Raw genomic sequence first — 26882 nt, forward strand, 5'->3', positions numbered from 1 at the left:
CTAACCAGAGCTATCTGTGGCACAGACCTCCAGCTGTCCAAGCAGACAGCAGTAGAAAAGGCGCTGGTTCTTCACATGGGAAGAAGAGCCTGAGAAAGATGCTGCTCGTGAAACTCCAAGATGAAACGCCATCTATTCCAGGTGGAACAGACAAAAGGCAGCTTGTGCACTTGTTTATATCATCGTTCTTAAATCCACATTCCTCCAAATACATATTATGTAAGAAGCCTAAACTGCAGGAGATGCCAATTATTTTCAGCTCTTTTCTGAATGCTTAAGCAACTCCATTAATTTTCCATAGATCCATGTGTGCTGCATGGGTACAAGAGAGCAATTTCTCTTGGAGAACGTTCTGCCTAATGCTGTTTAATGTGACAGCTCAGAGGAAAACAGCAGGAGAAAAATGTCTTCTATAAAGTAAACCAATGAGATATAGCGGCAACATGTTTAATGCCTGTAATTTATTGTCTGCAAAACTTATATGCATTTGGTGTGCAAAAGTATACACTTTCTTGACAGCACCAGAAGAAAACAGTTAAGCTCTGTAAGTCTTTAAACCTGATTTGTCACATTGTGTAAAAAGACACTGTGCACAACGGATATCCCCAAAGGAAATCATTGGCTAGAACTAGAAGCACCCTTATTTACAACTGACACTTCAATATTGCATAACACCCACTCACCAAAATAAATAGAAGTACATCCATCACAACTTAAACACAGTCTCTCCATATATTTATTTTCTGACATGTTTTGGTCTCCAGAAATACGCTATATCTAGAAATAGGCATCAGCTACTAGATTATGTTACAAAATGCAACAAAAATAGAAAATTAGTTTTCCTGGACAATATTTTGGGCTTTACACAAAAATAAATGCAGATTTCCATAGAGATCTCATATACTTCTTGAAAGACTTTTATTTTAAAGCACAGCACAGAGTTGCACACTAAGGCTTCCTGTGATATGCAAAACCCTGGCCTCCAAAAAGACTGCTGTAAAGTGAAATACAGCATGAGTGTAAGTACAAGACATTTCAAAAAGTAGTCATCAATAGAAAGCGCCCTCGTTTGATTTAGCCTCATCAGTAAAGAAGGAGCTACCGTCATTGTGCAATCATAAAGCCAGACCTGGAAGGGCTTTACGCAAAGGACGTCGCCATTTCACACCACCAGGTTTAAGTACATCGAATGTGAGATAGCAGAAACGGACCGACCTTTTCATAACTCTACATTCATCATTAATTATTGTTTGTTTTTTTGACACAATTTAGTATAAAAGGCACATTGTCAAGCAGTGAATTCAGAAAAAGAATCTAAAATCCAAACCAGAATTCCATTAAATACAATTAAAACTTTAACATCAGATCCTCACCAACCAATAGAAGCATTCTTCCAGTTTTCATTTCTTAGCCTCAAACTGGGACACACTTTGGACGAGTACCAGAGCACTCGTTTTAACATTAGTAACGTTGATCTGGAAAACAGTAAACATGATTTTGAATGCGAGGCCCTCCAGAGCCCATTTACAAACATGCAGCAAATGCAAACCCAACAAAACCCAAACATCTGTACAAAATGTGAAAGCCGCTGGCGCCCTGTGCCAATCATCAGCAAGTACTTGGTTGTAAAGTTCCACATGTGTCCTTGAATGTTTTTTTTTCATAGCAATCAAAACGAAGCGGATCGTTGCATGAAGTTAAACTGGTGTCTTAGGGAGGTTGGAAGAATACACTGCATTCCAGTCACCACTTCAAAAGACCAATGACAAAGTGCTTTACAGATTAAGGAATTTAACCGACCGTGTGCAAAGCGATGAAATCATCAGGGTTTATTTAAGCTTCGGTCACCTGAAATGCAGATTTAATTCCAAACTGAATTCCCATTTTGAATCATCACACGAGAATCTTTTGCTTCATAAGAGACTGTTTTTTCAGCTGGGCAGGAAATTGCCCACAAGTAATAGAGCTGTGCAGGCTGACAGACATAGGAGCCTTTCTGAGCTAAACAAACCAAAAAATCCACACCAGGCAAACAAACAATCAGTCATGGTCCCAGAGATCAGCGCCATGTTCACGTAAATCAGGGAAATACAACAGCAAACGTGAGGTGGTCCCATTAAGCAGACTGAATACAACACACTTGTAAACAAGCATTGAGATTACACTAGCATGGTCTCAAGTGTATACACTGAGAAACATCTTTTTGTTAGTTAATATACAAAGTTAAATACACAGAGAAGCAGTAACAGTTACCATCCGGGCTCCTAGGCAACTAATACTGACTTAGTTTATGGAATCCATCCCAATAGCTTACTCATGTCAGTGTTTTTGCTAAGGCAGTGAAATGCTACACCATCAACAGAAAATGCCTCAAAAAAGCAAATGTTTTTTCCTTCGTTAAGGGTTAGATGTGTAGATTTCCGCAGCTACCAGGATTGTTCCTACAGGTTGCTGTCTGAACTGTGTTCTGAAAGCAGCAAGGTTAAAAATTACTCTCTGTAAGAGAGCTATTTTTTTACTACTTAATTTTTACTCATTTTTCCCCCCCAACATATATCCAAAGCCCAAAGCAGATGCAACACCAGGTTCTGTAACACCAGGTTCAAGCTTCAGACTCTTCATACAAGCGCTACTGATTTTGATGAACCCAGTGCTGATAGTAAACAAATTCAATTACTGAAGGAAACAGTCTTCAAATGCATAGTTAGAAATAATGTGCAAACACGGGCATTGGGTAACAGAACTGACTCTCCTGACATGCATTTCAGATCTCTGGTTCGATGAATTTAATCAAAAGCATTCACTGTGTAACACAAAGTGATTGATATCCAACAGCTAGCTGCATGTACTCTGGAAACGTGCCTTCCAAACAGTACAACTGATTAGATAAGTGACTGCTCCACACTTCAAATCATTTAACACACCTGATGCTTAACAGAAGGAAAAACATGTGCAAAGCACAAAACATGTAAAAGAACAGAAGCTTTTAGACAAATGCAAAGACTGACAGGGCAGGAAAAGAATTCCTAAGCAAATGCTTCAGCCCAAAAGCACAAGTTACACACAAGCACTAGAAATTCCTATTTTCAGGATGAGTATTTATCCTACTGAATGTGACTGGCGTTGTAATTCCAGACACAGCAAAAGCCAGCCTAACCTTTTGGTGATACTTCTAACTGTACATTCTGCAAGTGACACGCACTTCCACTAGGAAACAAGAAAGTTCCAGTTCAGTTATTGTTTATGGGTCCTCAAATCAGAAAAAATATAGCACTTTATTGCTTTGAACATCTGTGGCAATGGCTGAATTTACACCCAAGCTGCTTCTGTGGAGAAGATGATGTTTCAGAAACTTTGAGGCTTAACTTAGGAGACAGAGCAAGGTATAAAGCAATTTTTCCTCTCTGCATCTCAAAAAACATCAGGGAACAAGGACACAACTCCCCCAGTGCCATTCCTTTCTTTCAAGTGAATGCAAAATTGGTTTACTTGTATATGGGCCCGCACAGTTCCAAGTCAGTGCATAGCTAGTCAACATTTCTGCTGGCATCTTCAACTGATTAAACAATGGAAACATTTCTTATTTTTTCTTCTACATAATAATATGCATTAGTGCATTAATTTCTCCGTAAAAAAATCAACCCTTGGCAAGTATTAAAAATAAATATCTTATATAAGTCAAACTAAAGCCTTTATTTTTCAGTTCTTTTATCCCTTTACATATTCTTTTGCCCTCTAACAAGCAAATGGAAACTGAAGGAGATGTATGGAGGCAGAGGGTAGAGGAAAAATGAAAGAAGTCAACACCGCAATTCAGTTAACGGGTCCTCAGCTTCTTCGACTGTCTCTTGCGCTTCAGTTCTTCCTCTTCCCGTCTCAATTCTTCAAGGTCTTCCTGAACACCGAGTCTCAAGCTGCCAAATAAGTTGAAATTCTTTACAAACTGCTACTCAAATGTGAAATTTGGCTTCATTATTGCAGCTGATTTAAGCAAAGAAGTTTGAGATCTGTTCGACAGTCATACGTTTTCTTCAACTACAATAAGAATACAGCTTAAAGGAAACAACGTATGTAAGGAAATCAAGATTCTCTCATCGTTAGAGCAGAATCAAACCTTTGGAGGGAGAAAGGATTTAAAGTTTTCTTTAAACAAAATTATCGTTATTTTAAAAAAGGTTTTACTGAGATCATTCTTTTTTTTTGAAAAGAAGATGCTGGAACATACATCAGTTCTTGCCAACTTAAATACAAGTCACAGAAGACAGCTCAGCTTTTCTGAGAACCACCTACACCTTTCTTTTGGCAAGAGTGAGAATAGATCCATCAAACAAAAGCAAGAGTCTTTGTGGCAGCTTCCTGACTACAGGTATTATTCAGGTAGCTACACAAACAATGCTGCCTCACCCTCAGTCCACCTTGCTACCCTGCCCTCTGGTGAACAGGCAAAGAGAAGAGATGCTGCTGAGCAATGGATGTTCTAGCTGCATCCTTGTGTAGCCTCTTCGGCTTCCCGACAATATGCTGAAAGCAATACTGAAAGCAGCACCTACAATCACTGACCTCCTCTTCACTTAGCAAAGGCTGGATGGCCTTCCTGGTTTGATACTAGGAATAGGTGTGACAAAACTCCTATTTTGTAATCAGCTACCACCTGCCTTGTCTGCAGGCCTGCTAAGTGCATTTGTACTTCCACAGTTCGTTATGAAGCAGCTTGTGGCAGTTTGCAACTCATTACTACAACATTTATAACATGACCACCTGTCATTCAGCTGTTCTAGGATAACTGCTCCGGTATAGGCACCGGTTATGCCTATAACAAGCAGAGAGAAATAATGAATTCAGGAGACTGCAGTCATCCAAGTTCAGACAGTAAAAAAATAAACACTTTGAAGATCTATGTGATTGAAGCCTGGCTAGAAGCATCATTTTCCACTTCAGTTTAGAGCTTATAATTTTAACAGGCTCACTTGGTTAGAGAAAATCCTCATGTCAAGGCTCACAATGCTTTTAACCAAATTCTCAGTGAAAAATAGCTGACGATAGAAAATAGATGAACTATTTTACTGATGTTTTCTATCTGCCCTTCTTTTATACTAGCATGAGTAGTTAGAAGTTTAGTCAGGTATTTGCAAAATCTCACCATAGGTCATCAGCACAGAATTCAGTGAACAGCAATATCACTGTAAAATTCCATTTACTTCTCTGATTAAGAGACTACAGCTGTGCACGAGCAGCAGCTGTCCCTAAGAGCAGGGAGACAGAACAGTGACTCTAACTTCCAGAAGGTGCAAGTTCCCAGTACTCAAGGCACTCTCTGGATAGCAGTGGAAAAAAAAACAAACTAAAAATAAAAGCTAAAAATTTGATTTTACGTTTCCATTTTTCCTATTGCCTGTTAATAAATAGGTAAAGCCCTCTTGTAACTCCTACAAGGCTTTGCTAAGTGTATTGCAGACATCTTCCCATCAAGCATGGAAAAAGCAGAAAGTGAATCACTTCAAGAATACCAGGCTTTATAACAGCCATGTAAGGAATGTGCAGCTCTGGAGGCTAAAACTAATGGTCAAAGCCAACATGAACATCTAGTCTTCATTTATGAAATCTCTGGTTATAAATGTGTGTCAGAGTATTCTTCATATACATACACAAAAAACACACATATGCAGAGATTTTTAAGTTTCCTCCCAGCCCTCAGGAACTAACAGTATCAATGTTTTGGACAAACCAAAGGGTTTAGCATTTCAACTGTAATTCAAATACTTATACAAAAGTTTTGGGCATCAGTTGGTATAACTCTCACTGGTAAAGACTGTGATGCACTGGACTGACCATACAGCATTTATTTACTGTACTCACTATCCCACTGGCACACTAGTTGGCTGAGCTTCTTTTACCTAAGCTTTCTTAACAAAGATGGGAAGCTTTAACTGCTCTGCTATAAGTAGCAGCAGATATCCCCATGACTTGTGCAATAAATAAACCTCTCAATTCCTATTTTAACTTAAGTCTGTGCATACCTCCTGGCTTCTTCCTTCTGTTGCTCTCTCCAGCTGCTCTCCATATAACGTAAGGCATAATCGCTTTCATCTTTATATCTGGAAATTAAATAGTAGCATTTAGCACACTAAAAAAAGCATGATCATATACAGTTGAGATAGGAATCCACATCCTAGTAGAAAGAAAACAACTTGCTGCACACTGTTAGACTGTAATGTTTTGAAGGAATCACGACAAGTGTTTAAAACGTTTGCTTTCTTGTACCTTGTTATCAGACAAAAGGAAAATAATTCAATAAGCCAGTCTTAGTTTTGCAATGGTTCCTAGGTACACAGAGATGCCAACTTCAATTCTCACAGAACCTTTAACGCCATTATTGTATTTAGCCATTCATACTCAGGCTGCTACATCAGATCAATTCTGGAACGCTACTGCTATAAGAAAACATTTTAAACACATGTTGATAGAAAAGAGTTGCTATGGGTTATGTGACAAGTTACAGAAGCCGTCCTGTTTTCCATTATGTCCCATTTGCATAAAATTTTCTTGCTTTCCAGAAGAGCAGGGCAACACAGAAAGTATCTTTTAAACCAGTAGTTTGCTTATTTCTAATAAATTAGCCCAGTGACCTTAATCTCTGTTGTTCCATTGCTCACTTTAGAGAATATAAAAATCTACAATTTTTTTTTCCTACCTTTTCCGGTCATATCCAAATATTTCCCGAATATGCTTTGATATTTCCTCTTGGGGTTCCCCTTCATCTTCAATAAAATCATCCATTTCAGAGTCATATTCATCATCTTCATCATCATCATCGATTTGTCTTTTGTATCCAACAGGTGGTCTCCCAATACCTAAATGAAAGGGATATATGAAAAAACATCCATGAATAACACACACTTATCAGTACTTTTCATTGCTATACCTTGGGCACAGAGACTTTACAGCTCTTCAAGGCAGAAAACTTCTATATCAAGCTAATTACAAATTCTCAAAGTCAGTAAAAGGAAACACTTCCTCTGCTAACATCACAACTGCACCCCTAGGAAACTACGAGACACAGGTCCACATTCTTGCTCAATGTTTTTGAGGTACTTATTTGCTAGAGTTCATGCTGCTTTCTCCTGTTCAGAAATCCATTTTTAGAGCTACTCACTTGCTGATAAGCTGAATCAGCCAAACCACTTACGTATCAGTCACAGGTTTGCTGTGAATTAAGCCCCAGGCCCTTCCAGGAATGCGAGCTGGGGTCAAACCAAATGAACATTTGCAAAGGAAAAAAAGAAACAAAACAACATTCCACTGTTTAACACATTCTTTAAAACATAAAGTATTTCATTTGACTCTTCTTGGATAAAGATCATCACTGAGCTCAACTCAGATACATCAGAAATCTGGGACAAACAACTAATTTAAAAAAAAAATTGTTTGCTACAGAACTTAGTACCTTGTGAACGAAACACAGGCCTATGCCCTTGAAGTGATCTCATTCCGTTTATCTGTCCATTGCTGGGCCTCGTCACTAGGTTTTTGGAAGAAATAGTTTCTGATACAACAGTACACTTGGGCTTTACAGCTGTAAAGCCAGGTCGCCCAGGTCCTGCGCTTGGGCTGACTCCTGGCCTTCCTGGTCCTGTTCCCGAGCTGCTGCCCGGTCGCCCAGGTCCTGCACCTGGGCTGACTCCCGGCCTCCCTGGCCCTGTTCCCATGCTGCTGCCCAGTCGCCCGGGTGCTGTGTTTGTGCTGTTGCCCGGCCTTCCCAGGCCGATGCCTGAGCTGCCACCTGGCCTTCCAGGTCCCACGCCTGAGCCACTGCCCGGTCGCCCAGGTCCCATGCTTGAGCTGCTGCTTGGCCTTCCAGGTCCTGTGGCCGAGCTGCTGCCCTGCCGCCCAGGCCCAAGGCTTGAGACACTCCCTGGCCTCCCGGGTCCCATGCCCGAATTGCCACTTGACCGCCCAGGTCCTGCACTTGATCCTCCAGCTGCATGTCCAGGTCCTCCCTTCCCTAAACTGCTGCTGGATCGCTTTGCGCTGGAGTTCATTTCGTGCTGGAGAGCTGCAGCATTTCCTGGTTTTGTATGGACAGGCTTTTTCAGGCTGGATTCTTTAGCAGACGGCAACCTTTGAGCCCCATTGGCCGTTGGCTTTGACGATGGCACAGGAACGCTTGAGCCAGACTTTCCCATACCATTGACAGGTAATTTGCTATGAGTGCCAGCAGCAGGGCCTTTCAAGGAGCTATTTTGTGAGGTTTTTACTTTTTCCACTTGACTCAGTTTGGAAGAAGATAACGACCGTGAGTGCTTTTCAGTCAACGCTGGTGCTTTGGATTTCTTATCAGTACCACTCAGAGAAGAGAGGCTGCTTTTTGGAGAGGCGTGTTTATCTGCTGCGCTTTTGCTAAGTCTTGCATCTGCACATTCCTTCAGAGAAGTTGCTTTTTTTGAAGAACTGGCTATCCCTGCATTCTTAACCTCCCTCTCCGTTTTCTTTTTCTGCATTTCTACTCTTTTATTTTTGCGTTCCAAATACTCCCTCTCTCTCAATTCTTCTGCCGTTCTGGGTCTCTCTTCTATCTTTTTCACTACTTTTATTTCTACCGGTTCATATTGTTTTTTTTCAGCAAGCCTTAAAAGATCCGCAAAGTTGAGAGGTGCTGGTGCACTTTTGGCTGGTGCCTTTGGTTTGCCTGCAGCTTTGGATGGTTTCTCATCGTATTCTTCTTGCTCATACTCCGATTCAGTTTGAGTAAACTCGAGTTGCTCTGCTTCATTTTCTGTTGCATACTCAGCCTCGGAGGACTGAGAAACATTCTCACAAGTCCTCCTCCTCTTTTTAGGCTTCTCTTCAACAGGAATACCATTATAGCCATAAAAGTTATCCTTTGTTCGCGAAGCCATAGCTCTTGCCTTCCTGTCATGTTTCAGTTCAATGCGCTTAGCCAAGAGTTGTTCTTTCTTTCTTTTTTCTTCCAATTCTGTAGAAGAAAAACCAGGAGAAAGTTAAACAAAAGCACCCCTCTTTATCTCAGGGTCTTCCAAACTGATAAACCATCTGAGACAATAGGATATCTGGCTAACAGCTATTCAGAATAGACCAGAACACCATCAGAGGTCTGCCAACAGGGCAACCCGATCCATCCGAGTCAGCTGTTTCTACAAAAGTGAACTATTAAGCCAAACACAGCGCTTACAAAACCTGCTAAGGTAACACAACAGAAGCAACTCTCCAGAATGCTATACAAACTAATGAGAACTACATGGTAAAAAGATAAAGGACGTGGGATCTCTGAGGAGAAAGAGTTCTGAGACTGAATAAGAGAATTCTGAGTCCATACAGAATTTACTATCAGACGTTTAAGTAAAGGAATGGAAAGGGACGGATGGAGATTTAGAGCAAGGGAATATGCCCTGGAATTCAGGCTGAACTCAGTGGTGAAAAGATAAGAGGTCTGAGGGCTAGATACTGCAGATGAGGAATAGGGCCAAATACCATAAGGATCCAGGGGAAAGGGGAATCTCTGAGCATCAATTCCTGGAAATCGGATGGGGCGACTCATGCTGTGCTTTAGTGGGTTCCCGTAAAGGTCCCGTCCCCAGCCTATGTTGTTCTATTTGTCAGTGGCCATGACTGTACACAGTACGAGTAAAAGTATGAATATTTCATATTCATACTCAGCCCCGCTTTTGGCTGCACTTGGCAGCAGGGATAAGGAGTTGGCTCATGGCTGGCCCAGGAGAGGAATGCTCTGGACTACCCAGTCCATCACACTGTGTTGTAACACAGTGGGGAAAAAAACATTCCTTAAAGCCTTTGCAATTTAAAACCCAAGCATTACTGAAAAAGAAAATTAAGACAACACCACCAGAAACTATTACCATGTTTAGACAAACATCTTTTCAAAATTAACAGAAGTTCAGGATGATTTCTTGCAATCTCTTTCCACCTCTTTCAATTACTTCCTGATCTCTAAGAATAAATACTTAGTGAGCTGATTAACATTTAAATCCTTAGGAAAGCATGTAAACATCCCTAGCAGTGACTTTTCCACCGGCCTTTCCTCAGCATCAGCAGTTACACACACGAATTCCAGAAGCAGATGTAAAAGTCTATTTGCCAAAGCTCTTAATGGGATCAAAGTCTCAAAAAGTCCATGAAGGTCTCTCACAGAATATAGTTTAGGCTGCTTTAACAGTTACCTTTTTTTCTTTTTTCTTCTTCTTTCCTTCGGAGAAACGCTTGTACTGCTGCAGACTCAACACCCTTCACCTTTGGAACCTTTTTGGGAGGGCCAACAGCCAAACTGTATCTTTTCTGCAAAGAACAAACAAGTACGTCAGAGAAATTAATAAATATCTCTTTTCTTGAAACTGAGGAATTAAGTGGCAGTCACATTTAAGCATAAATATGTATAAAGCTCATTTTAAGCGCAGATGGTACAGAGTAATAATGCAACAGCCGCATCAGCAATGGGATAAAATCATTTCTGTTCAGCATTATGAAGTGTCATAGAGCCTTACTAAACTTATCTAAAAAAATTATCAAGCAAAGATATCTACATCCAAATATTTTAGAGGCAATAAGCTGACAAGCTCATATAATGATTTCCTATTGATTTCAATAGTTCTAACTTGATCTGTTCAAATAGCAGCACATGAAGAGACACTCAAATTACTTGATGTTACCGATATACAAAGCTATATATTACCTCACATACACATACACTAAAAGCCAAGGTTCAGAGACAATTCTAAAATGCAGCCAACACTGTCTCCAGGCAGGGTGGCTACATACCAGCTCTTCACAGGCACCTCTAACAACCTGTGAAATGACTGCCACAAAATTACAGGATACAACATCCATCTACACTGCAGTCGTAAAACCCGACAGGTTTCCTCAGCATATTAAGGAGCTATTAAATCAAGTCTGGTTACTGAAATATATCTAAGTACCACCAGCACTTTGCTGCTACCTGAGAGTTGGTTTTGGTTACCCTTATGACCCTTAGAAGCCTCACTTTCTGTGATGCAGTCCTGGTATACATGAGGAAACTGGAACAGACAGAGGCAAAGTAATCCTCAGGTTTGATTGAATTATTCAATTCGACATAGTTGCTTTAAAAAGAAAGCCAAAACAGAGGACTTTCTAAAACAGATTTAAGCAGAAGGAGCACCTCTAAACGAAAACTGCCAGACAGCAGGGACACACATAGATTCATCTCTCTCATTAGGAAGCCTTATAAAGAATTAAAATGTTGGGGAAGCAGTTTTTGGGCTTTGTTTTGCTGCACTACAACTGACAGTCCTATCCAGGAGCGGGTTTGTAAAGCAGCCTGACAGGCACTGTTTGCTCACTTCCAATAAGGTGAGAAACAGTGCAAAATTCCTATTCTTTCTAGTACTATTACTTCTCGATATTGATACACAGCTGAAAGCAGAGCTAAGTGTTCCATAAATGAAGACAGAAGCGAATGTGGTTCTGCACTGTGTACCACCTCAGCCCTTGATACAAACGTTGTGCACTCTGATTAGAAAAAGCTAAAAGAAGCTGCTTTACTCTCATTAAAAGCATCTTTAAAACAATACGCACATACTCCTCAACCACTGAGAAAACAGTTCAACACAAATTAATGAGCATCAGACTCCAGGTAAAAGTGGCAACTAAGTGAGGGCACGTGAGTGCCGTATCACTCAGGCAGCAGCAGCTGCACTGCTCGGGTTCAGCTATCACCAGGGTGGTTAAATAACAGGGAAACAAACATTCTGCCTTTAGAGAGCAGGTCACACTACTCCAGAACACCATGCTACCCAAGCTGTAAGCAGTGCTCACCTCTGCAGGCAGCACATCCAGCAGCTCATGGACACACTGCTGAGGCAGCATGGGCACCGCCTGAGCCAAAGGAGAAAGGCAAGGCTGTGGAGGTGCCTTCCTTCAGCCATGCACCCTCAAGTGTGAGCCAAGGGTATTTCCAGAGGAATCAGCCTGTGTGAATTGTGCCATAACCACCTCCACAGCAACAGGCTGGCACGACACGAGTGGTTGGCTCTGCACAACCTGATCTTGAAACAAAGCACCTGCGTAAGCAATAGTTTTGCTGTGGACTCACACGCCCAAGCTGAAGACAATTCCCACTAGTACTACCAAATAAAGGCAACTTCCATAGGTCGTCACATGATTTATATACTTTTAACCTGGCAAGTTTTGACCTCTGTATGTTACCCCACTTCTCTTGCCTTTCTTCCTCACACAAGACACGCAGCCTTCTGATGTGAGAACCTCCTGCTCTTTCCCCTTAGATATCTTTCAAGGAGCAACAAGGCACTAGTTAACCCAGCCAGCAGCTCGAGCACATCAAAGCTCTCACACATCCCTGTGGGTGCAGCCCTGCAGCCGGTTCTGCTCAGCAGGATGCCATCACCTTTGCCTGCAGATCTGACAGGAGTCCTGCTCTATGGCACAGCTCCATGCTTCACAGCCATTCCTCATACACCACTGGAAGTGCTTCTCTCACCTACAGACAAGCGCTCAGGAGTGTGGAAGTTCCACAGGAAGGCTCTGCAACATGCATTGGTCCTCTGAAGAAATCTTGGATTTTACTACAGTTTTACTTCCTTCAAAGCGCAGTCACTTGAAGCATCTGAGCAGCTTATTCCAGGAAGTGAAACACAAAGCAAATTTCCAACAGCTACAATTACTCGTCCATTGTGCTGGAGGTAATTTTGTGATGCGTAAGTTAAAGCGACACTTCAGCAAGTGCTGACGCGGACAACAATGACAGGCTGTTTCACTTCTGGGTCACCTCTCTGGCCCCATCTGTTTCAGGTTCCAAATTCTGACTCCAGATGCTAAGGGGAACAGGGACCTAAGTGAGATTGTTCCTAAGAAACTACCAGTGATGACAGAAAGCAGATGAAGCAGAAGGATGAAGGGATGATTCGGCTTTTAACTACATCCTTTTTCCATTTTAAAGTAACTGCAACATTGTTTTATGCAGTCAAGAATATCTTCCATACAAAGAGCTCAAAGTGCTTCCCGACATCCATTATGTCCCCAAAGACTCTTGCAGCATTAAGAGTGCCAACATTGCTGAGAAGAGGGATACAGGCAAGTTTTAAATCTTCAGGAGGTCAGCAGTAAATGTTTTAACTGCCACCACGTCTGATCAAAGCAAACCCACACTGCAAGTCACTGAACCATTGAACAGAAACACAAGTGAGGAGACAGAAAACGTACCCCTTGCGATGGTACAAGGAAAACTAAGCACAAAGATTATCCACAGCACACGGTTAGTTACTGCGCTCACTCACACGTGCACTAGAAACAAAACCTGATGCAAATAACTGGGCACTGGAAGGTGTATTTCAGCAGTTCCACTGGGAGATGAACAAGCAGATCTATTTTTATAGGGACATGATGCAATCCTGTCCCTGTTTCATGATACAGAGCTACATTATTTCTGAAGCTGAGTTTTACTACTTTCTAAACCCACGCCACCTGTGCACATGACTCTACTTTCCGTTATGGTACATGTGGGATATCTGAGCACACCATAAAGACTCTTTTGAACTTCTGTGAGGGACATTCTGGGGTTGTGACAATTAAAGCAGGAATCAGCACTTCTGGAAACCTGTTAACGTTACACACCAGTACATCCCGTAATTAGACCGTACAGTGTTTTTAATCAGAAACATTTAAGAATAATTACAATCTTTATACAGGAACAAATGTTATGCATCAGTTTCGGTCAAGTGGACTGACTTGGATGTCTACTGATGGGCATTTTTTGCAGCTAACTTCAGATGTTGCCAAGCTCAGCTCCACTTCTGCTTAGAGACCAAGGCTGTCTTTAGGGTTAAAAGCTGCACTTCCATCGTGCAAGGAAGATGGGAAACCAGCACTGCTTCAACTGGGGATTGAACTGCACTCTCACTGCTGAGTTATCAGGTAAGCCCTAATCCTGCCTTTGCTAAAAACAGCACCAAAGCTCTCATGCACTGCACGGCAGGTAGGGCTGCCTCCCAGAAGTACCATATCTAGACTGAAGATGCGGCAGATAGAAACTGGGATATTGAGTTGATGAAATATACACGTGACAGAAAATAGTGGTGCAGCACACAGGAAAACTAACAAGGTCAAAGGAAACTCTACCACCGCAACCTCAAGTCAACAGTGAGATATCCTGGTTTACAGGACACCAAACATCTTAAAAACATACTGATGACACCGAGTTGGGAGGAAGCATCGATCCGGCAGGGGACAGGAAGGCCCCACACTGGGATCTGGACAGGCTGGATTGCTGGGCTGAGGCAACAAAGGTGAGAAGGGTCTGGAGCAAATGTCTTAGAAGGGAACAGCTGAGAGAACTGGGATTGGTTAGTGAGGAGGAGACTCGGGGCTCCCTGCAATGACCTGAAAGGAGGATGTGACAAGGCGGGGACTGACTTCTCCTATGTAACTAGCAATAGAACAGAAGGGAATGGCCTCAAGCTGTGCCTGGAGAGATTCAGGTTGGACATTATGAAAATTTCTTCTCCAAAAGAGCATTCAGTCAGTTGAATCACCATTCCGAAGGCGTTCAAGAAATGTTTAGATGCAATACTGAGGGACACGGTTTAGTGGTGATAGGTGGATGGTTGGAATGGACGATCTTGGTGGTCTTTTCCAACCTTGGTGATTCTATGCTTACATAGTTGCTACATCCCTACCTATGTTACAAACCACATTTCTACATGGAGAAATACCAAACGCTACGTTTCCTAAGATACTTTTAAGAACACAATGGGACCTGGTGAGTCACACACCTCTCCCATACGGCTGCTCACGGTGCTGCTGAACATCCACCACTCACAACCAGGGACAGCGACTGCAGGCAGCGCTCGGTGCCTCCACCAGCCAGTGACAGCGGGGCAGGGCAGGGCAGGGCGCGCACCCCCACCGCCCTCACCGACGGGCTGGAGGGAGCTGCCCACGGCAGCGCACGATTCGGGCGCTCAGTTACAGAGAACACGGGAAGGAGGTTTCCCTAGTTAGCGCCTACCGAAAACACGGCTCATGCAAATGAGCGGGCAGTCCGTCAGCACACCCGCCCCATCGGACTCACCCGGAGCGAGACGTGGCAGAGCCGCGGCTCGCGAGCAAACAAAAGCGCTCCTCCGACTTTTAAACGCCAGCATCGCCGGCTCCGCGCTCGGGATCCCGAGGCCGGGCGGAGCCGGACAGGCGGCAACAGCGGCACCCGAGGCGAGACCCGGCGAAGCCACGGGAGGGAGCGCGGCGCTTCCTCAGGGCCCGATCCGGCCCCGGCCCGGCCGAGCCCCGGAACGCCGCCCCAGAGTTCCGAACGCCTCCTCGCCCCTCGCTACCCCGCGGCTCACCGGCACGGCGTTCAGCCCCTGCTGCTCCGAGGCCATCACGAGGATGTTGTGGAAATCCATGGCCGGCTCCGCCGCGGAGCTGAGGCACCCGCCCCGCTCCCCCCCAGCCCGGCCGAGGCCCCGCCGCGCCGCTCGGCTCCGCTCAGCTTCCGGCCGCAATCTCCTCCCCGTTATATCACCTGGGCTCCAGCCGGCGTCACGGCACAGCGTCACTTCCTCTGGGCAGGACCTGCTGGGAAGGGCGGGCCCGAGCAGCCCCGAGGAGCCGTAAGAGCTTCATCTTTCTTTCCCCCCTTGTATTTTTGACCTCCCCGAGAAAGGCGCTGCGATGACTCTTTACTCCTGACTCAGCCGTGGGTGAATCTCCCGGTGTCCGCCCTCCTTGTTGTTCTCTTTAAATCTTCCTTTAGAGCATTCTTCCAGTTTGACACCTTTAAGTCACACCACCTCCCTGTTCTCCTGTGATGCTCTCAAGAAGGATACGATGCCAGGAAACCTCTGCCTATAGCCCTGTCTTTGCAGTACCTTCAATCACCGCCCATCTTCATGAGCTCTTCATATGCTCATTGATGTGATGATCTGATGCAGACTAGGTTTGCCAGGCTTCCCAAGAACAGCAAGTCTGTCAGGGACAGGAGAAGGGTCAATTCTCGTGCTTCTGAGCCAGACTGATGTTGCTGCTAAAGGAAAAACCAAGATAGAAAATGCTTCTTATTTTTGTGTCTGTCTGGTCTGTCTGGCTCCACACACGCTTAATTTCAAGCTTGCTTTGAACAAATGATGAAAGTCAGCAAGTTTAAATCTACCTATTCCAGAAAACCACAATAACCCCTCTCAAATCTCCCCAGCCCTGTAATTTCTGCCTCAGAAAAAGTTCACCCATCTGCTCTTTCTCTGTACAATACTTTTTCGAACAAGAACTTTGCTAAGTTTTATTTTTATTAATCATCTTCACATGATGAAGTTACTCAGGATTAGAAGTGGTTAGAAAATACTTAGAAAGTATCAGCCAGTATTCCACTGGAAAATGCCTTTGTCACAAGCATTTTTCATCAGCTGTACTCAACAACAGTTTTGCACAACAACCACTCACAATTCAAGAATATGGTTAGTCCTATTGACTTTAAGTGTTTGGAGGATTACAGACTTAATTACAGACGATCTGCAGAGGTCAAACATCAAAGACTATTCCAAGCCCGAGTTTTAGCATTTTCAGGATGAGTAATATGTGTGTAAGTTATTCTTTCCTCTTTTCATCCATCATCCTTTCTGCACTAAGTTTCGTGGGTGTGCTAATAAAGCCTTTATTAGATAAACTGGATCATCCTGATGTCCAGCAGAAGGGTCCTTAGATCATAAACCATTTAGATGTCCACAGATCTGGCAGCATGTGCTCAAAAGAAGCCTGGAACTTGGAAAACATGGGTTTGAACAAATACAGTTTGCAATGCGTGGTGCCAGCCTACATTATAGCTACTTTCAATTATTGATTTCTAAGATGTTTTCCTAGTGATATATTAAACAGAAATGGAAATCAAGAGTCTCGGGATGATAATTAGCTAGTGTCCACAGTGTGTAATTTGCACTTCTGCTGTTTATCTTGCTCCACAGCTGCTGCTCTCTCTTCTTATATTCTCACAGACTTCTAACTTAGGTATCTTTGGCTCCAAATAGACATTTCAGCAAAACTGGATTGGGAAGTGTGTCCTTCCTTCCCAAAAAGCAGGCTCAATCATATTGAGGTCATTTCTGACATAAATGTGTCCAATCCACACTTGAAAACTAACAAAACAAAGCTGTCATACCCTATAGTGATCTCTCCCTGTTTCCTTAACTGCACCATGAGAAAGCTGTTTCTAGGCTGTAAGCCAGATATTTGATGCTCATCAAACCTCTTCAGCACATGCTTGTTGCTCTCTCCCTTAGAAATACAATGTGCACACTGAGGGATGCCCTGTCACATCTCCTCCTTAGGACAAACTACTCCTATTCTACCAATGTTTCCTCAGAAGACTTCTAATTCTCTGTTCTAGTCAAAGCAGAGTACAGTGCACCAGCGGGATGTTTACCAGCCCCAAATATAACAGGAGAATGGCTTCATCTGCCTGTCAAATGCTCTTCCTTTTTATATATCCCCTGGTGCTGTCTGATGTTTTTGTTACAGCGTGACAAGGCTGACTCCTGTTTGCTTTGTGACCCATGCTAACCACCAAGTGTGTTTACACTGTGATGCCACCAGACCAGTAAATCCACAACCTGCATCTGGGGTGTTGGTAATTCTGCCAAGAGCAAAGAATGAAAGCGTGTCTTTTGAATTACTTTTCCCCCTGACCATACTTTGCCTATTTCTTCAGTAGTATCCTATGGCACTCACTGCCCCCTCCCAGCAGTGGGTTTGGTAAGCAATTTTTCTTGTACACCATCCAAATTATCTAAGGAAAATACCAAATATGTGATATAGAAATACTCATGTAGAATTCTGCTTGATGTGTATGGCCAAGTTAACAATGTATTCTTGCAAAATACTCTTTAAGTCCAGTTGTGCACCTAGCTATACACTATTCCATTCAAGGTTCTGTGAGACAGTGTTAGAAGTCCTTCTAAAAACAAGATATCTGCACCTGCTTTTCTGCTATAAACAGTGCCACCCAGTCAGAGTGGGAAATGAACTTGTTTGACATGATTTATTCTAGCCAATGTAATCTCACTCATACCTTTGCTATCTTTTAGGTACCTAAATGTGTTAGTGGAACGTTTCACCAAACATGAAAAAGCAGCAGTGAAACACTGAAGTGCGAATATAGTGCCCAGATGATACCGCGTTAATAAGAACAATGTAGGAGAGGCTGCAAAGCAACAGGGGCTTTCCTCTGTTGTGAAGACTAGGCTGAAGTAGGTTAATGGGGAAACATGAGTCTTTGAAGAGAAAAACCTGGACTGTGAGACAGCCATCCTGATTCAACAAGCAGCTTCCCACTGATCCATCGTTCAGTGCTGAGAAGCTCCTCCCTGCCTTAGAGGCCACCTAGAACCAAAGCTGCACTCCAGCTGAGCTCCCATCTAAGAGACAATGCAAATACCCACTAAGAGAAAATGCTATTTCCTATGCATAGAAAGAACAGCACAGTGGAGCAGCTGTGAGCACATGCATGTACGTATGGAGATGGGGGTGTCGGTGCTTACTGTAAAGCTCTTTTGACCTCTCTGTGTCACACGGGAGGATGCAGTGCAGTGGCACAAACCCACCAGCCCATGTCACTGCTCACCAGAGTTTGTTCTTTATACTCAAGAGAAAAGAAACACGGAAAGTATAAGAATTGAGAACAACGGTGGACATTAGAAAGGTTTAGAAATTAAAAAAGTTTAGAAATTAAGGTGCTAGCCCATGGGAATCCTCCATGAGGACCTTTCCTCCGTGGTTGGGTCGGGTTCGAGAAGACAGATGGCGCTGGTGCCTTTATTATAGCAGCAGCTGGAGCCCTCAGTAGGCGGCGATGTTGCACAGTAGCACAGTCGAACAGGCATCTGTGACCCTTTCCTGGTGCCGGCAGTTGTTTGTGGTGGCTGCTTGACGGGCACTTTTATATACAACGTCTTGCCATGAAAGGATCTGCATCACTTGACTGTAGGTTTTGAACCCTCCAGAGTCTTCAAGGAGAGGATCTTTCCACAGAGAGCTGCTGAGATATAGCTACAGAACAAAAAGCGCATACTAAAGCTTTATCTATTTTACTGCAAGTATTCAGCACTCCTTGCAATCATACACGCCTGTGAATCTGAGAAATACGTTTGCCACATGCAGTTGCAGATGGTTGTGGCATCTGAAGCAGATCAGATAGACTGTGCATTTTCTCCTATTGCCTTGGAGCCAAAGCATCTTCTTTGCAACTGAAATATTTGGATTTATTTCCCAAACAGAGCTGAGAGCCTGACTAGAAGATCTGCATCAGGACCGTGGCATTCCTGAAAGTCAGGATCCCAACTGATTTTATAGATCTGTTCTATGTTATATATGAAAATAAAAATACAGTAAGCTGCCAAATGAAAGCAATCTAAAAAATGATCTGTTTCTCATAATTCTTCTGCTCTCTCACAATTGCTCCTCTTAATCTCAGCCTCTTTTCTCTGAAAGAGACTCATGCCCAGATTACCAAGTCCCCCCATACTCCAATATCAACAAATCCAATCTCTCCTGTATATAATTATGGAACAAGGTGCAGAATCAAGGACACAACACACCTTCACCTCTCCATCAGATCAGAGCACTATGTTCAGTATTTCCACTGTTTACTTTTAGCCAAGGTAGCCAACTATGATGCAAAACAGCCCAGATAAAGAAGTTTGATTTTTAACTGATTTCACTCTTCTCTTACAGACTGATCCAACTTTCCTTTCATGTGCATGAAGCTGGAGATGTGCATGGCCACGTACGTGCATGACTTGCAATGGTACAAGCAAGGAGCTGCTGACCAAGCACAGGCAGTGCCTTCACCAGCTGGGCGCAGTCCTTCAGACCTAGATAATGATAATGATAATAGGGTCCATCAACAGTCCCATCAAGGCAAATTAATTAATCAGGTCCAGAGTCCAAACTAGGCAGGTCAGCTAATTGGCTCCAGGGTCCATCTAGGAGCAGTAGGAGATGGGACCAGAGGGAAGGCTGAGACAAGACTGCAAAACAGGTCTAAGGTCCACCTTTGGCTACCACTGTAGGGCTGAAGACAAAACTATATCATAGGTCCAAGGTTCACTGGAAGAGAGAGCTGGAGCCAATCTGCCTTCATCAGGAGGCTCACCAGAAGGCAGCCTGAGGTTTCCCGGAGCCAGGCCTACAGTGTATGCTGCAATCCTGGTGACCTCCTGATTTTGGCACATCTGCTCATGCTGCTCCTTTATCCCTTCTTGTTCTTCTTGATGATTTTGCACTCGTACATTGCCATTCATACTTTGTCCATACCAATCTTCATGCTTTGCCAAATCCCTATGGCTGTACATTAGATAAGTCTTTATCTGGTGGCCAGGCTGTAAGCAATTAGCTGCAAACTAACACTTCAGATATCATCAGGTAACAAATCAAAACCTAGTGCAGGCTGAAAACAGCAGCGTAAGGCGTTACCTGTGTGGAACAGAACATAGCAAACAGATTGCTGACTCTGCCATGAGCTCTGTCTTCTGAGTGCAGCCCCCACACTGAGCACTATACAGTCCCCTAATCACACATGTGGTTTTCTCAGCATGGTTCTCTGCAGTGACAGGCAGTATTTGCCATGCTGTTACTATTGTCCAAAATTAAGAGTACTGTATTTAAAACTAATAGAATAAATGATTGACTATCTGTGGGAATACAAGAAAAACTGTTCAGAGCAACAGTTGTGGAGCAAGATAAACAGCATGAGAACCAAGGACATTTCTAGAATAAGAAGAAGGAACAGCTCATGGCTCTGACTGGATAAGCCCCCACATGCACAGTTAAGGAGTGTTTGTAGAGTACTCTGTTGACATGTACAGGTGGATGTGAAAGTAGAAAGGGTGGGTGGGAAAGCTAAAAAACAACAACAAAAAAGAAAGGTTGGGATTGTATATAAGTGATGTGAGAGCTGGTAATGAACCATTTGGATCTTTCACATCTGCATTCACACTGCAACTATCTTCCTCTGGTAAGTCTGGCATCTTGCAGTAGTTTAAGCCTCAGTGCAGAGGTGGTGGGCTTAGAAATAAAGAATGTGAGGTCATTTGGAGCAATGTAGTTTCATTTAAGCAAACAAAAGGGTATTTTCATTCCAGAACACCTTCAGCAAATCACTTGGCTGCATATATTTAAGTTTTTATGCAACTGTTTATTAGCTGAGCGTATTTCAACCTCAGTTCTTCATGTTCATCTCAGATTTCCTGGAAGGGCTCTGTGATTTGTAGAGCACATTGAATTCATCTGGTGCAACTCTGAGGAATAAATAAAGTGAGGCACTGCAATGGACGATGCTACTGCTGCTGACTTTCTTCAATAAAAATATCTTCATGAACGATTTTCCACCCAGAAAGCCCAACATTTTATCCCTGGCACCAGGAAAAAAAGATAATAATAAAATCTGAGAGAAAAGCAATCCATTTTGTCTGAGCATACCTTGGTAAATCTAATTCCGTTCCAATAAATGAGCAGTGCAAAGAGGATTGGAGCTTACCATGAAATACTGAAATAAAGGTCAGATTTGTAGCAAGCATAAATCAACATTCTTGCATGGCTTAAGTGGATTTATGCCCATTTATTCTAGGCAAGAATCTGGCTCATTACCACCGGATGAACTACAAATAGACCATCAAGCAGGAGTTTGAGTTTTAATACTGATTTCCTTGACTTTGGTAGTTTAAATCAGTTTCTAAATATTTGGAAGACTTTATTCACCTAAACTGAGGAGGAAGTTGGTCTCTGCTAGTTGGACATATTCCCTCCCTTGAAAACAAGCTTTTGAAACAGGATCTGTGTAGTTATTAAATAGCTTGAGCAGAATGAGTTGTCAGCTTTTCTAATCCATACATTTCAAGTTTCAAAATGCAGCCTTTAGGGCAACATAAATAACACAAAATCAGCTGTTCGATCATTCAAGGTGGTGATGCTTCAGTGGCACTCAGCAGGAGAAGATTTGGTGTTATAGACTCATTCTCTTCCGAAGCTCCTTCCTCGACATGAATATTTAGAATCACAGAATCATAGAATCACAGAATGCCCTGCGATGAAAAGGACCACAATGATCATCCAGTTTCAAATGCCCCCCCACTATGTGCAGGGTTGCCAGCCAGACCAGGCTGTCCAGAGCCACATCCAGCCTGACCTTGGATGCATCCAAGGATGAATGTAAAAAGCATGCAGCACACAGAAATTAAGCAAAGTGCAGCACACAGAAATTAAGCAAGGTGCAGCACAAGTGAACCGATACTGGGATCTGTGCAGAATGGCAGGAGGATCCAAATAATAATCTCAGGGTTTTACATTCACTGAATCGGAGCAGGTGTCCCATGTGCATTTGTGGATGGCTTCAGCTAGCCAAGCTAGCAGTGCAGAGAGAAGAAACCTGGCCAGCAGCACTGGCTATTTCATCGTCCCCTATTTGTGCTGGCACCAGTGTTTGTACAATTGCGCAATGAAGCCAGCTGGGGACCATTCAGCTGAAAGCAAACCCAACAACAACAACAACATGTTAGTTCCCCTAAGGCCATAGCTTTCAGCAGAGCAGCCAGACTGTTCATTGAACTCTGCCCTCTCAGTGGGCTGGAGAAGGAGGTTAAGGTCACTGCTCTGCAGAAGGACGGCTACCTGCCATTTTCCCTGTTAAATGGCCTCAAGTGTAGCTGGGACAATGAATTCCAGGTCTGAAATCATGACTGCTTGACCCTCAGCAGGGCTGGAGGGAAGCAGGGCATGGATGCACAGAAGAAAAACCTGTGCCATGGGAACATCTGTGGTGGGCAAAGCCAGGGGAGATCATGGACTGAGATCCTCACTTGCAGGAGCTCTGCCCTGAGACCAGCTGGGCTCTGGCAAAGTCAGAAGTGCTTTGTGAAACCCCAAAACTGCTCACAGTTGGTTTCTATTTCTTTTTTAATCCTTCCTTTTTTTCCTTTTTTTTTTTTTTCTTTCCTTTTCCCTTGGTTACCAGTTGATGAATCACGAATACTTTTCTGCTGCCCCATTCTCTAGATTTCCTTTGCTGTTACTAAGGTTGTCTCACTTAAAGAGAGCTTCTCCACTCAGCTTGATTTCTGTAGCCAGATCCTCTAGCCTCTAGCAAAGTCAAACTCAGTTATCATTTACTGCCACAGAAAGTGAAAAATCCTAGACTTTCCTGCATATGGCTAAGAACAGCAAAGAAAGCCATTATTTGAACAGAAACTTCAAAAATTTGAACAGAAGCATTTGAAAAACACCACACATATATAGGAGCAAAACAACCTTGTGCCAGAATTGTGCCATTGTATCCCACAGGCAGAGCTGTGCTGAGCAGGCAAGAACAGGCTGCTCAGATCTGAGGATCCTTTGCCCACCTTATAGATGAATCACAAAGCAGAGGCCACTTCCACTTACTGATGTCATATATCTCTTAGTATTTCCCATGACCACGGGAGTTTTAGCCTGCATGCCTTACTTAGCTAATGCTGCCACAAGTTATTCTGTTTCCCTTATTTAAATTCCCTGGCAGTTTTCAGTTCAGTTAGTTAAATAAACCATCATTTCCTGCCTCAAATGTCAACCATTGTGGCCCAGGGATCCCTAAGGGTCTCACCGCCTTCAGATCAGCTGCTTCACAATCTGAGCACATTCTGCTCCTTCTTTAAAGCATTCTCTGTGCTATTTTCACAGGAGGATTTCCCTGTAGAGGAAACCCAGGCTTCAGTAAATATAATGGACCAGACATTTTCTCCACATCAGAGGGGCTGGAGGAAGCATTGCACCTGCGGCACTGAACCTTGGATTCAGCAAGACTCAGACTGTGCCACTCCTCTGGATGGGGTTTTAGACAGTGGAGGGGCATGGAAAAGTGCTCTCTTATTGGTAGGTAGAGGCCCCCACCTTGTCACAACATTTATTTTGGCCTGTATTTCTAGGCTACTGCCCTATGCAGATTTCTGCACTTTTGCTTTTTGGTTAACAACCCTGGAATCTCCTGAAGAAACCTTTGGACTTTCCACTACAGGTGAGGTCAGGGCTCCTTTATCAGGCAAACTGCTGACCTGACAACAAGCTGCAGATTGCTGCCCATTTTGAGACTACAGCTACAGCTTCAACTCTTTCTTGTGAACTGGTATGTTGGAGGTGGTGAGGAACTGATACCCCCCTTTTCTGGTAAACAATATCTGAGATATACGTTGCCAGTGCTAATCAGTATTTGCCTAATAAATGCCATGTCCTCCTGAAGCACTGCTATGTTTGAGCAGTGGAAGGATGGATACCAGACCCTTTTGGATCCAGTGCTAGAGAAGCGTTGTGTCTGACATCAGCTTCTCTCTCCTCAGAAACCTCCTGCTGTACCAGCTCAGCAGTGCTTGGTCTGCAGGTTTCCTCCAGCCAGCCAACCTCCCAACCTCAATTCAAACCCACAAGCACTTCTGCCAGAAGCAAAGGGCACTGATTTATTTGCGTGTTTGGAAATGTGATATAGAAGCAGGCGGCATGAGTCAGACTGGTAGTGACTCCCATCCAATGCAGCACTAATGCTGCACTCCATCTTAAGCAGGAGGCTGTCTGCCTATTGAACATTTTTGTAATGGTCAAGTATACAAAGGTCCCAGGCAAAGATTCACCTTTGGAGGGACCTGAAGAGTGCTCAGGACCTCAACCAAACAGCTGGGCAGACTCTGCTCCCAGTGGCACAGAGATCTCTGCCCAGAGGTTCCTTCTCAGCCTCTTCCCCTTCCAAACTGTGCCCCCTTTTCCATTTCTGTGGTAGAGTAAGGAAGTCTCGTGCTCACAGAGAAATCACCAAGCGTGGGTGCCACAAGAACGGCATCTGCCTGCTACTTACCTCCAGGTCCTTTCTGTATGAATGGATTTTGTGATGAGCACAGTGCAGACAAATTGTGATGGCTTGTTTATACAGACACACATTCAAAATTAAAGGTCATATTCCAAGGTCGTTAGTGAGGCAAAGCTCTTAGCCAAGTGTGTATTTCACAACCTAGGCCATACTGGGTAACTGGTTTGTCTGTGGGAAACCTCTCTAAATTGCACAGAGATATGCGAATAATAACTGGCTTAAAACCTATCATTACTGAGACTTCTGTCATGTGCAACAAACAAACAAACAAACAGAATAGCTTTCCTCATGTCTACACATTATAAACTCTTTCCCCAGTGTTTTCCCAAAGCCTCCATAAATGAGCAATCCACTGGGTCTTCTACTTGACACTTTTCAAAGCTAAAGAAGCAGTGACTGCCTGAGGTGCCAAGAAGAGAAAGGCAGCAGCTGGGGGTGGGGATCCTGCCCTGTGCCAGCAGCTGGCCGTGCTTTGCTCATGCAGTGTCAGAGAAGGGAGCTGCTGCTCATTCTTTGCTGACCTCTAGAAGAATTTGGTTTTCTCTTCCTCACTCTAGTTGTCTTCAATCTTACGTCAACTTCTGGCAATCGTCATGCAACACATAAGTTGCTGTGATACTAAAGAAAACTAATCTCAGCAACAACAGCAGGTTTCTTTCTAAGTTTGAGTGTATACAGAGAACCTGCTGCTTCTTCAGTCTTCTATGTCAAACACCCCCCTCTCCCATTTACAGCCTGGCTTTGTGGCACAGAAATCAAGTACTGGAGCTAAAATTGGGGTATGAAATTGCTATTGATATCTCATTCATCCATTTACCTGAAATTCAGGGGAAAAAATCTCTTTCAACTGAGCTGGGCTACTTTCAAGCCTGTACTGATAATGCCCCAGGCAAATTCACAGCTCTGACATTTAATGAGCAGGGCCGATTGCCTCAAAGAGTTTGACTAGCTGCCAAATTGATATGCCTGTGTATCCCATCAGTGACTGTTATACCTCATTTGTTTTTTCCTTCTGATCTCTGTTCAATTGATTTTTGGCCAGCTTGTTTGGCAATTTTGCTGAAGCACTGCAAAATGGACCGGAGATTAGAGCAGTGCTAAGCAACCAGATGTAGGACTGGAGCATTAAGAAAGTGTATTTGTTTTCCACTGTTTAAACACAATTTACCAGCTGGGAAGCTGTCTTGCAGGTTGTATTGCAGTTCCATTAAGCTAATCCAGAGCACAAACATATCACACAGTGTGGTCTCAGGAACATGCCTCATGCAAATACCCCCGCATGCAGGAAGTGATACGGTAGGAATGGCTTCAGCAGCAGTAGCTGAGACACAGACAGGAGTGAAGGGCTGCCTAGGAGAAATGGGATATTGTGGCTAATATGCCACAGCTGGGTAGGGCTACATTTTCCCCATGCCTTGAATTTTTATCGTCTCTTTATCTTGGCTCTGGCCTTGCCAGTGCTCCAGTGATCCCCCAGGATCTCAGAGCAGCTGCTGAGAGGTGGATAGAGATCTCTATGGTGGGAGAAAATTGCAAGGAAAGACGGTGAGGAACGGACTTCAGCTGCTCACCTGGAGCATGATTGCTGATTTTGTGTTATAAGCACAAAACTAAAGACCCTAAATGCAAAATTTAAAAAGGCAACTAAAGAAGTAAAGCCCTGCCATGACAGAACACAAGATACACTGTGCTGCTCACCTCTTGCTGCTCACTGCTGCTGATCTTACCAGTGAAGTTACGTGGATGAATAACTTCAGGTAGATGCCACTTTGAAAAACTGAGGGTAGACCATTAATGGCAGAGATCTCCGCTGAGTCCCCATCTTACTGGCTTGCTTCCTTTCAGATTATAAATGTTGACTTTTCTTCACAAATCCAAACTCTTTGTGTTCTTCATTTGATATCCTGTTCATTTCCTCGTCTGAGAAAGAGAACGCCAAGCAGAATGGCAAACTGCGTCACTAGGCAGGGTGACGTTGCCCAGA

General features: G+C 43.5%; 1 protein-coding gene and 1 long non-coding RNA gene across 10 annotated transcripts in view; both read right to left on the reverse strand.

Moving 5' to 3' along the window:
* Nucleotides 1-440: 440 nt before the first annotated feature.
* SPTY2D1 (SPT2 chromatin protein domain containing 1) overlaps nt 441-26882 on the reverse strand; it is an 86057-nt gene continuing 59615 nt past the window's right edge. For 5 of the 7 annotated variants that reach the window (XM_085548619.1, XM_085548618.1, XM_085548617.1 and 2 more), the window contains 5 exons: nt 10197-10311; nt 7445-8974; nt 6692-6851; nt 6018-6095; nt 441-3914 (listed from right to left, as the gene is read on the reverse strand). In XM_085548619.1, the coding sequence (XP_085404745.1) occupies nt 3818-3914; nt 6018-6095; nt 6692-6851; nt 7445-8974; nt 10197-10311 (1980 nt within the window). In that variant the 3' untranslated portion in view covers nt 441-3817. Of the gene's footprint in view, nt 3915-6017; nt 6096-6691; nt 6852-7444; nt 8975-10196; nt 10312-15371; nt 15523-15550; nt 15802-26882 lie in introns of those variants that run through there. The other 2 variants (XM_085548621.1, XM_015864230.2) reach the window with 2 other exon arrangements.
* Nucleotides 18704-26818, reverse strand: LOC146760706 (uncharacterized). 3 transcript variants are annotated; one of them, XR_014946519.1, is made up of 2 exons: nt 24887-24947; nt 18704-19062 (listed from the first exon to the last, which is right to left on the reverse strand). It is a non-coding gene; the product is annotated as an uncharacterized LOC146760706 (long non-coding RNA). The 3 variants fall into 3 exon arrangements; XR_014946521.1 differs by lacking the exons at nt 18704-19062; nt 24887-24947 and adding exons at nt 21104-21425; nt 26597-26818; XR_014946520.1 differs by lacking the exon at nt 18704-19062 and adding an exon at nt 21104-21425 and having other exon boundaries at nt 24887-24971.

This window comes from Coturnix japonica, chromosome 5 (genome assembly GCF_054131305.1).
Source record: "Coturnix japonica strain WE chromosome 5, WE-NBRP24, whole genome shotgun sequence".
NCBI classification, from domain to species: domain Eukaryota; kingdom Metazoa; phylum Chordata; class Aves; order Galliformes; family Phasianidae; genus Coturnix; species Coturnix japonica.